At 37.3% G+C, this 15,011-nt stretch overlaps 1 protein-coding gene across 1 annotated transcript in view; it reads left to right on the forward strand.

The window, feature by feature from the left end:
- The window catches only part of IMPG2 (interphotoreceptor matrix proteoglycan 2), an 86,880-nt gene that overhangs the window by 38,983 nt on the left and 32,886 nt on the right, over nt 1-15,011 (forward strand). Inside the window, exons 8-11 of the mRNA XM_039224023.1 lie at nt 2,544-2,602; nt 4,201-4,221; nt 9,745-9,989; nt 13,977-14,062. Coding sequence (XP_039079954.1) covers nt 2,544-2,602; nt 4,201-4,221; nt 9,745-9,989; nt 13,977-14,062 — 411 coding nt within the window. The remainder of the gene's footprint in view (nt 1-2,543; nt 2,603-4,200; nt 4,222-9,744; nt 9,990-13,976; nt 14,063-15,011) is intronic.

The raw sequence follows: 15,011 nt of genomic DNA on the forward strand, positions 1-15,011 counted from the left end.
TAGGATAACATCAAGTATGATATCAGAGAGAAAAAGGTCAGCACGATAGGCTTGGGAGCATTGGTACCTGAAGATAGCCACAGTACCAACACAGTGTCCTTGCATCGTGCCTTATGTTCTGCAGGCTGCTTGGTCTGTTGGCTCGCAGCAACCATGGGAGTAAACATCTCCATTTCACACATGAGGCTCAGTAGGCTGAGTAAATTGTTCATTTCACCCTCTAGGAGTAGAAGGGAAAATCAAATCTCCTTCTTCCCTTCAAAGTGTTCTTTCCTTTATACCATATAGATTCCCTTAATTTTAATTCAAGTGAGGAGTTAAGGTGAGCTTTCCAGGTTTCCCAGTTCTGGTCCCGATTCTATAACATTCTTACCGTGAAGCAAGGGGAAGAAGAAGAGGCATGAAATTCATTGGGAAGAATATGGGCTTTGGTGTTAGAAAGATTTGGGGTTGAATAAATTCTGATATATTCAAATGCATGACCCTGGGTAAGGTGGTTGACATCTCATTTTTCTCCTCTATAAAATGGGGAAAATATGTATCTCTTGGCATTATTGCAAGGATTAGAAGCACCGTGCACATAGAAGTCATTCAATAAACTGTACCCATTATTAATCCTGATGTTAATAAAGTGGGATGATTCTTTCACCTGGACACCTATATGATAGCTAATTAGATGTGATGAATTAGAATACTTGTGTGTGGTTAGACTCGAGATGGCAAAATCCCCAGTGAGATGGGTCTAGTGATAATAATAATAACATACAGTTGTATTGCATTTTGCAGTTAATGGAGCACTTTCAGGTACATTCATGTTAATCTTATGAAAACCGACATGGTTGATGGGCAGGGCACTATTAGTTCTATAAAATAAGGCACTTACATTGCCAGCAGAAACAATTGACACTAACTCATTTTTGAATTCCTATCCTGTGGATTCCATCTCCACTTTAATTCCACGAGAATTATGGTACTTCTGTCTTTCCTCTAAGGGAATAAAACAAGACAAATTATTATAGCCAAAGAGTTACATGGGTTTGGATTCTTTATCCTTAAGGCGTTAAGGTCATCAGCAAACCATGATTTTTTAAAAATCCCACTCTCCCAATTTTATCAAGATTTGGCTTTAAAAGCAAATGCCCAGAGATGTCTCCAAAGTCCATTAATAACTTCCTTCCCTTGTTCTGGTGTTGGCTCCATTGTGACTTATCTGGTGAGATGGTCACCTTCTGAAATCTGGGTTAAATGTTCAATTTGTTAAAATTCGTATTCATGCATGACCTGACTATTTTTAGGTTTTTAGTTCAGTTAGCATTCTTTCCCACCCTCTATTCACTAAACTTATATTGATTTACATGGCTGGATTTTAAAGATCTCCTTAGTTCCTGTAGACATAATGCTCTTAAGCTGATCTTTTGACCAGTTAAGTTACCTGGTCACTGCTTTGCAATCTCCATGACAGTCAACAGGGTTTCTCTCTCTTCTGGGGACTGAGCTTCAGCTCATGGACAATTTTCTTTCTTTCTTTCTTTCTTTCTTTCTTTCTTTCTTTCTTTCTTTTCTTTTCTTTTCTTTTCTTTTCTTTTCTTTTCTTTTCTTTTCTTTTCTTTCTTTCTTTCTTTCTTTCTTTCTTTCTTTCTTTCTTTCTTTCTTTCTTTCTTCTTTCTTTCTTTTCTTTCTTTCTTTTTTACAAAAAGTTTATCGTCGAGTTGGTTTCCATATAACACCCAGTGCTCATCCCCACAAGTGCCCTCCTCCATGTCCATCACCCCCCACCCCACACCCATCAGTGAACAATTTTCTAATGTTGATTGTGTTCACAGTTCCCTCATGTTGTAGGAACAGGAAACAGATGCCATCAGAAACTTGACACTGAAAGAAAATGAACACTTTACTGTTTATGAGTGTGTATGCTGCACCAGATTTCTAATCCAAACAATTACATTTAAAAATGCTATTCTGGGGGTGCCCGGGTGGCTAAGTCAGTTAAGTGTCTGATTTTGGCACAGGTCATGATCTCACAGTTCGTGGGTTCAAGCCCAGAGTCGGGCTCTGTGCTGATAGCTCAGAGCCTGGATCCTGCTTCGGATTCTGTGTATCCCTCTCTCTCCCTCTTTGCCCCTCTGCCACTCATACTCAGTCTCTTTCTCTCAAAAATAAATAAACATTAAAATACTTTTAAGAAATGCTATTCTAGCTTTTTTTTGGAAACTAATGCTTTTATCTACATTTAATCCCACAAGGGTAAAAATAATGTTTTATCAACAAGAAGTTGCTTTTCATAATTTGGAAAGAAATCAATATTAAAGCACATCAAAACTTTAATGTAAAAGAAAAATGTGGCAGTGTTAAGAACTATTTTCTAACATTGTTAACTATTTTAGTTTTCTTATGTAACTTTCTGTCCACTGTGTATCTGTATACATGTACAAGCTCCTACTAGTTATAAACAGTGCACTTTATATTCAACTCTTAAAGCAGTATTTTATATGTACAATTTCACATTTCTACATAGCTATAAATTTTATTTTTATTTTTAATAGGTTGAAAGTGCATTTACTGGGTTACCAGGCTATAAGGACATCCATGTACTTGACTTTAGGTAAGTTGACTCTAAAATTGTACTTGTTCAGTAGCACTCTTTATTTCAATGTAATATCTCTTTATAGCTCTTACGCTTAACTCCCATGCTAGCATTCTTAGGGCTTGGGGCATTTGGAGTATAGCTGTGGCCCAGCTGTTGGATGTAGGGGAACATGAATAGAGATACTGTATAACATCACAGCAAAATTAATAGTGCCAACATCTTAACCTTGGCATACTCTCTTGTCACAACTTCTGGGTTTACCAGTAATAACAGCAAGTGCTTACATGGCATTTACAGTGTGCCAGGATTCATATCTATGTTAACCTCATTTATTCCCAACAGCCCTGCTTTGAGATAGTTATTATTATCCTCCTTCATTTTTTTCTAATAAGGACTCCAGAGAACAGGGAATTTCAGTAATTTACCCAAAGACACTCAGGTGGTTGTCTGTACAAGGGAGAGGCCATGATCAGTCTCCCCAGTTCAACCTTCACACTTTTCACAGAATACTGCCTCTAGTTGTGACCAAAGCCCCTATGAGAACCTAAGAATATGAGGCCTTTGAAGACCCCTCTCTCATGTGATCTCAAAGGCAACATGACCTTGCAGCCAACTTCGCTGGGTTCAAACCTTAATTTGCACTCCTGGTCAGATGATTTTAGATAAATTACCAAGTTTCAATGTCTCATTTGTATAAAAAAGATAATTTACTATTAATTCTGCTGTATTAGAAATACTCTGAGTAAATTATATAACTTCTTTGTTCCTCAGTTTCTTTACCTGTAAAATGGAGATTCTAATGGCTGTTAATAATCTTAATGAGGATTAAATGAATTAATTTCTGTAAAACAATTAGCACAGTTTTCTGCCATATGGGAAGTTCTATTAAGTGTCTGTTATATAAAATTAATAAATATTAAAGGCTGTGCAATATCCTGTAGGTTAGTCAGACCTGATCTTTCCCAATCCCTTAGCACTTTTCTGTATAACATCTGATTTTTTTCTCATTGATTTTAAACTACATAACTCATTATGTTTCCTAATTTTGTTAATGCCAGCAACCGCAGTCCTCTGCTGATCTACTAAAAAATACTTATTTAGAAAGAGAAAGACTTATGAGTGGTTTAAAAAGTATTTTTTTAAAGTAGTTTATTGTCAAGTTGGTTTCCATATAACACCCAGTGCTCATCCCCACAAGTGCCCTCCTCCATGCCCATCACCACCTTTTCCCTCTCCCCCACACCCATCTACCCTCAGTTTGTTCTCAGTATTCACGAGTCTCTCATGGTTTGCCTCTCTTCCTCTCCCCAACTATTTTTCCCCTTCTTCTCCCCCATGGTCCTCCGTTAAGTTCCTCCTAATCCTCCTATACGTGCAAATATTTTAAATACAGTTTAAAGACAGTAAATATTATCATTTTAAAAATAGAATCTTTTCTCTCCCTTTGTCCACTTCCTTCAGTCTATAGGAACTTGTCAGCAACTGATACTAATAAGCATTTTGACTTAGGAAATATCTTAGAGGAAGTATACTAAGAACTTGAATTTTGATGAATGATGTGACAGTTATAACTGTCTTAAACTCTACTTAACACTTTCAATTTTTATTTTCAGGTCCCCCAAGGAAAATGGCAGGTAGAGTACTTTTTGGCACTTTTTATACTGTTCACTGATTGAAAAGGCAGTTTAGAAAATATGGTATGCTATATTTTCAATATGGAATAACTTCCAATATTAGTGTCCAATATTCCAATATTAGTGTCCAATATTAGTGTCCATCCCCTTACAGATCAGGGGTTGGCAAACTTTTTCACTTAAGGGTCAGGTAGTAAATATTTTAAGCTTTTCAGGCCATATGTTCTCTGTTGCAACTACTTAACTCAGCCATCAGATGAATGTAGATATTGGTAATACACTGAAAATGAATGAGCATGCCTACATTCCAGTAAAACTTAATTTATGGAAACCGAAATATGATTTCATGTAATATTCACATGTCATAAAATATTCTTGTTTTGATTTTTTTTTCATTTAAAAATATAAAATCCATTAATTGATGGACACTGGGCTGGATTTAGCTCACAGGCTGTAGTTTACAGATCCATGCCATACACTGTTGACTGCCATGAACTTTTTTTTTTTTTTTAATGTTTTATTTATTTCTAGGAGAGGGAGAGAGAGCGTGAGCAGGGGAGGGTCATAGAGAGAGGGAGTCACAGAATCCAAAACAGGCTCCAGGCCCTGAGCTGGCAGTCAGCACAGAGCCCGACGCGGGGCTCGAACCCACGAACCGCGAGATCATGACCTAAGCGAAAGTCGGACGCTTAACCGACTAAGCCACCCAGGCGCCCCTGTCATGAACTTTTAAATGTTGAGTTATACTTAATTAAAATAGGAATGAAAACTGCCATTAATGTAAGCAGTTTCAAGTATACTGTCATTCAATAACATAATCAAGTGTCACTTTAAGTGGTAAATGAAGGGGAGAAAGCTAATCTCTATAATAGTTCATTTGCAAAAACAGTTGCTCTCTAGAATTTCTGAGAAGAAGCATATAAAAGTATAATCAAATACCCATTGTGGTAGTTGATTGTCATTTTTTTGCCTTTGGATTCAAATTTATTTAAAATTCATTTTCTCAGGGTGCCTGGGTGGCTCAGTCGGTTGAGCGACTAACTTTGGTTCAGGTCACAGCTTCACAGTTCTTGAATTCAAGCCCCACATCCGGCTCTCTGCTTTCAGTGCAGAGCCTGCTTTAGATCTTCTGTCCCTCTTTCTCTCTGCACCACCCCTGCTCATGCTTTCTCTCCAAAAAAATAAACATTAAAAAAACTCATTTTCTCTTGCAAAATTGATAAGTATAATAGAAAATTTATGAAGCAAATTTATGGGTTATTATGGGCATGTTTAGACATACAGTAATACTCCATTGTAATATTTTATATCTGAAAAGAGTTTTCTTACTTCTTCATTTTTTTTTTTTAATTTTTTTTTTAAATGTTTTATTTATTTCTAGGAGAGAGAGAGAGACAGCGTAAGCAAGGGAGGGCCAGAGAGAGAGGGAGTCACAGACTGAAACAGGCTCCAGGCTCTGAGCTGGCAGTCAGCACACAGCCCGACGCGGGGCTCGAACCCACGAACCGCGAGATCATGACCTAAGCGAAAGTCGGACGCTTAACCGACTAAGCCACCCAGGCGCCCCTTCTTACTTCTTCATTTAGTGTCAATTTGTTATTTGTATGTTTCATGCCTGTGGTGATATCTCTGGTCCTTTGTAGTATTTGCTGCTTTCCACTCACAGAGTCCCCCTTAGGATCTCCTGCAGGTCTGCTTTAGTGATCATGAGGTCCTTCAGTTTTGTTTGTCTGGGAAAACCTTTATCTCTCCTTCTATTCTGGATGACAGCCTTGCTGGATAAATGATTCCTGGCTACATACTTTTCCTATTCAGCACATTAAATATTTATTCTCCTTCTGGAGGTGAGAATATTTTGCCCAAGACAAACTGATTTGCCATAAGTTATATGACTAGGAGGTATCAGATATTTTGACCAAGGTAATCACAATTTTGGTTTCTATACTCTTTTTCTATGTAAACTGTTCTGTGTGTATATATTATAGGTATATGTGTTGATGGTCAGTTCTCAACCAGAGGGCCTGATCACTTAATTGTTGCCCTCTTGGCTTCATTAGAATATGAAAACAACCCAAACTCTCATGTTAACCCTATGACCAAAAGACTGGTATCCAGTTACTGAGTACTAAGTCCTCAATAGGGACACAGACAACAATATGAAGCCTTTAGATTATGATAGAATTGTTAAACTAGGTACAGTTTCTAAAATTGTTCAGTATTGTCAGATATTAGCCACTTGATAGAATTTATTCATAACTTTTTGTTATACTTGTGTTCTGACCTGTGTATGAATGAATGTATGGCACAGAAATAGTCCATTTATATAATATATAACCTCTGTCTTTCTCTTGCTCCATAAGCATTTATATGCATATGAAATTTTCTATTTGCTTTGTACTTGTCTCAAGGATCACATATTATTTTAAGTTAGTAGATGACCCATTTGAAGTGAATTAATAATATATCTGCTTGGTATACTTCAAAACTTCAGCTCCAGGCTTTGTAAGTGTGTCCCTTCTTTGTAATAGAAGAGATTTTATAAAGGATGTCTGAGTTTCTCTGAAATATGTTTATTTTGGTTGATCTTAATGAGAGGTGATACTATTATTTTTTTCCTCTTTAAAATCTGTGCATGTTAAACAGCCAATCAGGGCATTTGAGGTAAGAGAGTAAGAAAAGGTAAATTTCATCTCCACATGATTGATATTTCTGGAAATAGGTGTCAGACAGAGAAACTTCCTCTATATAGCATAAGCTGTTTCAGTCTAGTTTAGAAGATAAAAGATGGTGATACAGTGGTGGTTGGTTAACTCAGAGGTTCTGTGTGTGGAGAGCCAGCACTGCTTTCTTCAATCAGATAACATTTTGTCTTCCAGTGTGCATGCTGCTTCTTATGTGCTTCCTTGGCCTCTGGGCTTTCTTTTTTTCTGTCCCTCATCCTGAGATGTCTCTCTACTACATTTACCATATCAGAACTCAGTCTGTTTTGGATCATAGAGACATTCTCAGTTCTGAGAGTAGAAGGTTTCCTGATTCCTTAAGCATTTCTTTGAGTTCTTTTTCTAGGACAAAACATGGTGAAGAATTGCAGCATACCTCCAAGGCACTTTATCTTTTTAAATGAATTTCTCCTAACTAAATAAGGTAGACTAAGGCAGAAGTATTATTTTTAGATATCCAAGGGAAACATTGGGAGACAAATTATATTTTGTCAGTAAAGAGTAAGACCCATAATCTAATCCAGATTGCACAGATTTCTTGATCCAGGAACATTTCCTTTGATCTTCTCCGTATGATATTTAAAAGTCATGCAGGGCACATGGTAGACTCCCAGTGAAAGTTGATTCTTCTTGTCTGGCTTTCTGCATAGCATAGGAATGAAATCAGGGTTTTTTCCTTCATTTTTTCCTTATCACTGCTTTCTGTCTTAACATGAAATAGGTTGTGCAAAGACCCCCAGAACCTCACCTTTCTGGAGATGTAGTCATGGTCCATCCCATAGAATTTGGGAAGAGCATGCACATCCTCAGGGTTAGGTTGTGGCTGTGAAGTAAAATCTCTAAAATATTACTCAGAAGACTTAAATGTATGAAGATAATATATGCTCTTTAATGTGAAAAATGTAGAGACTTTCATATTTAGGGACTAAAATTCTTCAGATCAAGTTAGGAGTATCATACTGTTATTTAAGTGGCACAAATTAGTCATCTTATCTGCCTGAAATAGTGAATAAAATTGACTGTTATTTCTTTCACTATTTTTAAAAGTAATTATTGAACTACTCTGAGTCAAGCATTGTGCTAGATGCTTGGAACACATAAATGTGTGGTGAGTTCTGACCAGTAGATGTCCCTCTTACTATTTTATTCTACCTCAGTGCCATCCTTTGGTTATTTTAGCATACTTTACTGAATTTATTTCTTTACGGAAGAGGATCAGGACCTCTTGAATCAGTGTATTCTGATATGAAAAATTAAGAGACTGAAGGAAGTTCTAGTTAACAAGCTGATGTCTTACTACTTTGTAGAGAATCACATGGTCAAAATGCTCAGTTACCACTTTAAACCACCCTGTTAGAAGTGATAGCTTATATGATCTGGGAGGAAAACCTTACGGAAGTTACTCAGAGTAAGATAAAAACACCACAAAGGCCTGATTACTTGTATTGCTGGTAAGGGATGTCACTTTCATAGTGTCACCTGTCATCCAGGGTGTGAATCTGCAGTAAGCAAGCCTAGCACAGACCCAGAACTGCCTGTACTCCCATGAAGAACAGGTCTCTTAAGACCAATTCATGCTTACCAAATCATAAGATATGATGCATTCTCTAGGATGCTGATTGATTTACTTAAAGCAAGAAATCTGCCAAGTGACCAATTGTTGCATTGTATGGCTCATGCATTCTTTACCTATAGGAAAATCTGTAGGGAGTTATAATCAAAAGTTTCCTTTGCAAGCTCAAAATAAGAGAAAGGAAGTTGGGTGATCTTAATGGCCAGTATCATTAAGCCATGCTAGCTTATTGTGACTATCTCTAATCTAGGGAATCTACTTTTATAGGGAAGCCATAATACATTGATCAGAAGATTTCCACTAAATAGTGAAATAAATTAGTTAACTAATCCCTTTTTCTAGAATCCATGAGATCATTCTCATTATGTTGATAATTTTTGTTTAGTTATGTGTATACCTTGATTAGACTGTAGGTTTCTTTTTATATTCAGACAAGTTTAGATTTTTATTTATTTTGTGGGTACTGAGTACCCTGAAAATATCATGGTGAATATTGAGGATAGAAACTCAAAGAGAGACTGAAAGGCAGTCACTTTAAACAAAATCCTTTTACAAAACCACAAAGGCTGTAATCAAAGAATATATAATAATTTGTAAGTGAATTAGAGGAGGGAGTGCTTAAATTATTTGTATGCTTCGGTTTGGGAGTCAGTTTGCTCATATGTGAATTTCTGAAGGAGGCAAATTGTCTTCATCTCATGTCTATCTTGAGTAGTCATCTTTGGGAAGGTAGTGTTCTCCTTTCCTGTGGAAGGATCTTGGTGTGACTTGCTGGTTACTGCTTCTGATGACTGTGTCTCATAGACAGACTGGAAGCCAGAGTGATGACTAGAGCAGAGCTCATATGACTTTTTTGGATAATAGTTTAATAAAGTCTACTGAGAGTATAGCATAGTAGTTCAGAATGCAGGTGCTGGAGTCAGGCAGATCTGTGTTTGAATCTTGACTTACACGTTGGAAAATTTTAGGCAAATCCTCTAACTTCTTTAAATCTCAGTTTCTTCAATAATAATCTGAAGATAATAAAGCCTTTATAGGGTGATTATAAAAATTAAATGAGATAAAGCATGTGAAATACCTGTCACATTGTCTGCAGAGCATGGTGGTGACATCCATGCTTTTTGAGACCCTCCCCCCTCCCAGGTGTAATGTTTGTTCTCTATGGGTCTAAAGCTCCTTTCTTTGTGCTTCCTTAGCAGGGCCTAATCTGTTCTCTCTTTTAATCTATAGTGGCATAGATGTTCACTATGCAGTTACCTTCAATGGTGAAGCCATCAGCAATACCACCTGGGACCTCATTAGCCTTCATTCCAACAAGGTGGAAAACCATGGTCTTGTGGAACTGGATGATAAGCCCACTGCTGTTTATGCAATTAGTAACTTCAGAGATTACATTGCTGAGACGCTGCATCAGAATTTTTTGTCAGGCAATTCCTCTTTGAATCCAGATCCTGACTCCCTCCGGCTTATCAATGGTGAGTTGATATCCATCATAAAGTCCTTGTAAAGCTTTAGTTTCTCTTCCAGTATACTCGGGGGAAAACCGATTTCCTTGAATAAATGTGGTTCTGAGCATTCTCTATCATAGTATGAATCATAGTATGAATGGAGCTTTAGCCACAGAGCTATTTTGGAGAGATCAGTCAAGAGCTCTTGGGAGTATTTGCAGACAAAAGACCACAAAAAGGGGAGAGTAGAGAAGAGCATGATATTTAGAAATAGTTTAGGGAAATGGGAGCAAAATATAAGAAAAACAGATGTAGGATCTTTAAGTGTGAATGGAAACAGGTTATAGGGCTGCCCAAGCAATGAACTCGTTAATTCTCTACAGGCAAATCAACAGCCAGAGAGCAGAAGATAAAGAGTAGCTCAGGAAAGTTCAGGGAAGATCTTGGTCAAAGAAGAAGTGAGACTGAGTGGTCAGTCAGGAGAATCCTAGAGAATCCAGTAATAAGTTTGAATTTAGATAGTTGGAGAGAGCCAGTTATGATCTGAAATTGATAGGTGGATCTGGCATCATCAAGGAAAGGTTGACTACTTTGGATTTAGAGGCTAAGAAGTGGCCTAGTTAATCTCTGACTAAAGTTTGCTAAGAATCTGGTAACTAGTGTTGCATGAGTTTAACTCATCAGGGATATGGTGTCCTGTTCAATTACTTGCTACTTCAGGTTTCCTTGTTTATTATTTCTTCACTTATGGGTAGCCAAGCTTTTAAAATGTCCATGGAGTATATTTTATTGAAGTGATTGCATGGAAGAAGTACCAGCTGCCAAAGAGGAAAATTCATGAATGAGAGGCCATACTAACAATGATGCATTTTATATCCTACATTTTCTACAATTTTTCTTTCAATTCCTACATTTTCTTAAGAGAAGAGAGCCTGTATCTTTTCAGGCAGTTATCACCTAGACCATGTGTGTGTGTGTGTGTGTGTAAATAAATAGACACAAGAGAGAGAAAAAGGGTTTAATAAAATTTTACTTTGTATAATTACTTCTTCCTAAGTAAGTATTTTTTTGAGGGCTGAACTAAAACTTTAAATTGCTTTTCAATTATTTTGGCTGCTAGACTGATGTTTCCTTAATATGACAATGTGCTAAGTCAGAGCCACAAAGTAGCTTGGACTTCATATGGGCTAAACAGAACTTTAAAGTGGAGAAACACTTTCTTTGTAGATGATAGTGATATTAGGCTATCTGTTCTAAAACACTAGAAAACCTTCATATTTTGGAGCAGTGCAGGTACCCTGGACTTATTTTTATTTATTTATTTATTTTTTTACAAATAGTTCATTGTCAAGTTGGTTTCCATATAACACCCAGTGCTCATCCCCACAAGTGCCCCTCTCCGTGCCCATCCCCCCTCCCCCCCACATCCATCAGTCTTCAGTTTTTGTCAGCATTCAAGAGTTTCTCATGGTTTGCCTCTCTCCCTTTCCCCCACTATTTTCCCCCTTCTTCTCCCCCATGGACTTATTTTCTCATATACTCCTGTTTCATTGTTCTATCTTCTTGGAAGACCTGAGCTAGATAAAATAGTGAAAAGAGAAGAGGCTTATTTTAATCTGAAATTGCTGAAGTCCTTTAGACAAGGCTAGTATAGACCAGCTGAGGACTACCTATGGGGACAACAAATAGGCAGAAGTTCTCAGGAATCTGGATATTGGGATCAGAGAAAAGACATAGCTAGGAGGTCATGACCTGAAGGGGATAGGAAACTAAACTGAGCAGAAGGTACAAATACCAAGGTTAATAATGAAGGTAGTAGAAGAATGACATGAAGATTAAGGTACACAACAGGCCAAGTGAGGTTGTGTAGGAAACTAAATCCAGCATAGCAAGGTCTCCTTTGTATGTGGAGCCTGGGAGTAGATCTCTCTCCTAGAAGATGTCCTAAAAACGAGTTTAACAACTGAGGATTTAAATTAAATTAAATTAAATTTTTGTTAAATTAAGCAAATTTAACAAAAGCTTTAGGATATACAGTACAAACTAATTCAGGTGCTTTGATCTTTCATTAAATGAATGTTTCAGTTATACAAAATTTCGTCCCTAAAATCTATTTCTGTTTTCATGCCAACTGGGCATTCTGAATAGCTTCAGCTTTCTAGATAACTTGGTCATCATTTTTTAAAGATATATCATCTTTGACCATAGAAGACATGAGAATAACAAACACAGTTGTAAAGAGTTTTGGAAAATACTTAAACCAAATAGAGTTTTTGGCTTTTGACTGATCCCTGTATGTCAGACCAGTACTAACAGGTGAATAAAGAGAGATTCTGCTTCTATTTTTAGTACATACACCAGATCAAATTGGGGCAATCCTTTTTTTTTCTTTAGTTTTTGTAGATTCCCTCGCCTGTTCAGGCAAAATAAATTTCTTCTTTGTATCTCAAATATGGTATTACATGCCCCTCACTTCATTTTGAATTTTTTTTTAATGTTTTATTTATTTCTGAGAGAGAGAGACAGAATGAGCAGAGGAGGGTCAGAGAAAGAGGGAGACACAGAATCTGAAACAGGCTCCAGGCCCTGAGCTGGCTGTCAGCAGGAGCCTGACTCAGGGCTCGAACCCACGAACCGTGAGATCATGACCTGAACCGAAGTCGGATGCTTAACCGACTGAGCCACCCAGGCACCCCATCCTCACTTCATTTTGTAATTTGTGTTTATCTCTCTGACATAGGGGATACTTGTATAGGAGAAACTTAACTTTATTAATATTTATAGTCTCAGCTTTATCAGTTTGTGTAACTGAAGGATTCAATAAATCTTTGTTGAATTAAATTATACAATCTACTGTCTTACCTTTATTGCTCTTTAATACTGGCATAATGATAAACTCTCTGGTGTCCTAGTCCATTTTTCAAAGTACCTTCTGCCAAAAAGGAAATAATTTTGCATAATTTTCTCCATTCTTAGCATCCACCAAATGAGTTGGAATTTCAGCTTAACTTCCTTATTAAAGTGAAAAAACCAGTTTAAAAGCATCTCCACAGAAATCTTGAAAAGAGTAAATAATGCTTGAAAAAAGAAAAATAATATAGGAGTGTCTTAAATGTAATAATGAGAAGAAGAATATTTTATGTCGGAGTCTTATAATTAAGATAGATGTGTTAATATTGATGTAGGCAGGCTGGGTTCAAGGAGACCAGCCAAGAGAGGGTCCTTCAGGACAAGCCAAGAGGGTCCTTAACTATACCCAGGACCGAAATAAAATGCAAGCTAGCAGGAAGTGAGCAGAGTTATTGAATACGTATATATATATTCTCTCTCTCTCTCTCTCTCTCCATATATATATTCTATAGAGAGAGAGAGAGAGAGAGAGTGAGTGAACAGATACAGATGATGTATCTGGGAGACTTGGAAAAGGAGAGGAGAGAGTCTTGTCTTTGCTGGGAGTCTGGGGTTTTTACTGAGGGTTGTGGTCTAGTGTACATGTCGTCCTCTCAGGCATCCAGGAATCAGCTAGAACAAGCACAGGGGTCCAGGGGTCCTTCATAAGTCACATTCCTTGGAGCCAGCGGGTCTTGGCATTGAGATGTCTAGTACCGGTGGTCTGGAATATGGATATGATGACCTTGTCTGGTCACTCTTGTGTGGTCTTTCCTTAGATGTTATCTATTGTGCTGGAAGGCTCTAAAGAAATCATTAATTCCTTATCCCTTACAAGGAGGACATACACTGTTCTGTAAAGCATGTGTAAAGTGAGGATGTAAGTCCTAGTAAGAATAGAAGCAGGAAAAAGAGCAAAAAGCAGATTTTTATGGAGTCCTTCAGTTTCCCTATCTCAATATAAGTAAAATATCTGAATAAAGAACAGAGATTTTCTAAGCAAGTTTCCTTTGTCTGTTGTGCCAAATCTAAACTGTAAAATGGAACAACTTGGTTTTTAGTTCCTGAACCTCAAATACAACAGTGTCTCAACTAAAAATGTTTTTTATATTGTTCTTCCTTCAGTGAGAGGAGTTTTACTTCCTGAAACTGAAGACCTAGTTTGGAACATCCAAAGTTCAAGTCTTCAGGCAACCCTACCATCCATTATGGTAAGTATGTTTCTATGTTTTCTGCCTAGAGTTAGGCCTTTAAACTTTTCTTCTTGGTATACTCACCTGCTTACTTTGGCAACATGTAAATTTCCTGAGCTGTTGCCATTTCAGATATTTTCTTACATCATCCTTGGAACATGATTCACAGTTGTCAGCTCCAGAGTCCCAAGTATTGGTTAAGAAAATTTAAGCCTTCTGCAGTGGTTAAATGAAGTCTGTGGTGGTTAATTGCCAAGCTCCACATGTGGTATAAAACTTATTTATGGTTTGTATTTGGTAATAATTACGCTATAAGTGCCCACTGAGTTATTCTCTATAAGTTACTCAGAAATAGTTTTTATAGCCAAGACTATAAATTGAAGCACATAGGGACAGAGTATAGATTTGTGCTCCAAGAACTGTATTGAAGAAAAATCCAAAAATGCTTCAAAGCATATAGAATAATGTGTGTATGGAAGAGTAAGAAAGAACAGTAAAAATAACAGCTAGCTGACAAATGACGAGGGGTCAAAATCAGGCCTCCTTTTAACATGGACTGAAAACATTCCCATTTCACAGGAAGAGCATAGAATGAACTTTCCTTTTTGTTCTTACCACGCAGCTCCCCTGGGTGATCTTCTACCCTCTCCACACCTCCACCTGCCACTTCACCTATAGAGAGGCATCTAGTAGAAAACAAACTGGCTTCCAGTGTAGTTGAAACAAAAACAGCACTGACAACCATACAACCACAACCACAACACCACTAGAGGCTAGCTGGTTACAATGCATACATGAGTCTTTTGTTATCCCATAGACACAGTAGGGAGCTCCTTCTACATTCCCTACTGCTACTCTCTTGAGACTTTTCTGTCTCGTATCAGCTTTTTAAAACATTTGTTTCTTGACGTTAATCCTTCAGTGAACATTTATAAAGTCTCCCCAAAATTCATTTAACCATTGATAT

Source organism: Hyaena hyaena, unplaced genomic scaffold (genome assembly GCF_003009895.1).
Source record: "Hyaena hyaena isolate Hyena2069 unplaced genomic scaffold, ASM300989v1 scaffold_1522, whole genome shotgun sequence".
Taxonomy (NCBI): Eukaryota; Metazoa; Chordata; class Mammalia; order Carnivora; family Hyaenidae; genus Hyaena; species Hyaena hyaena.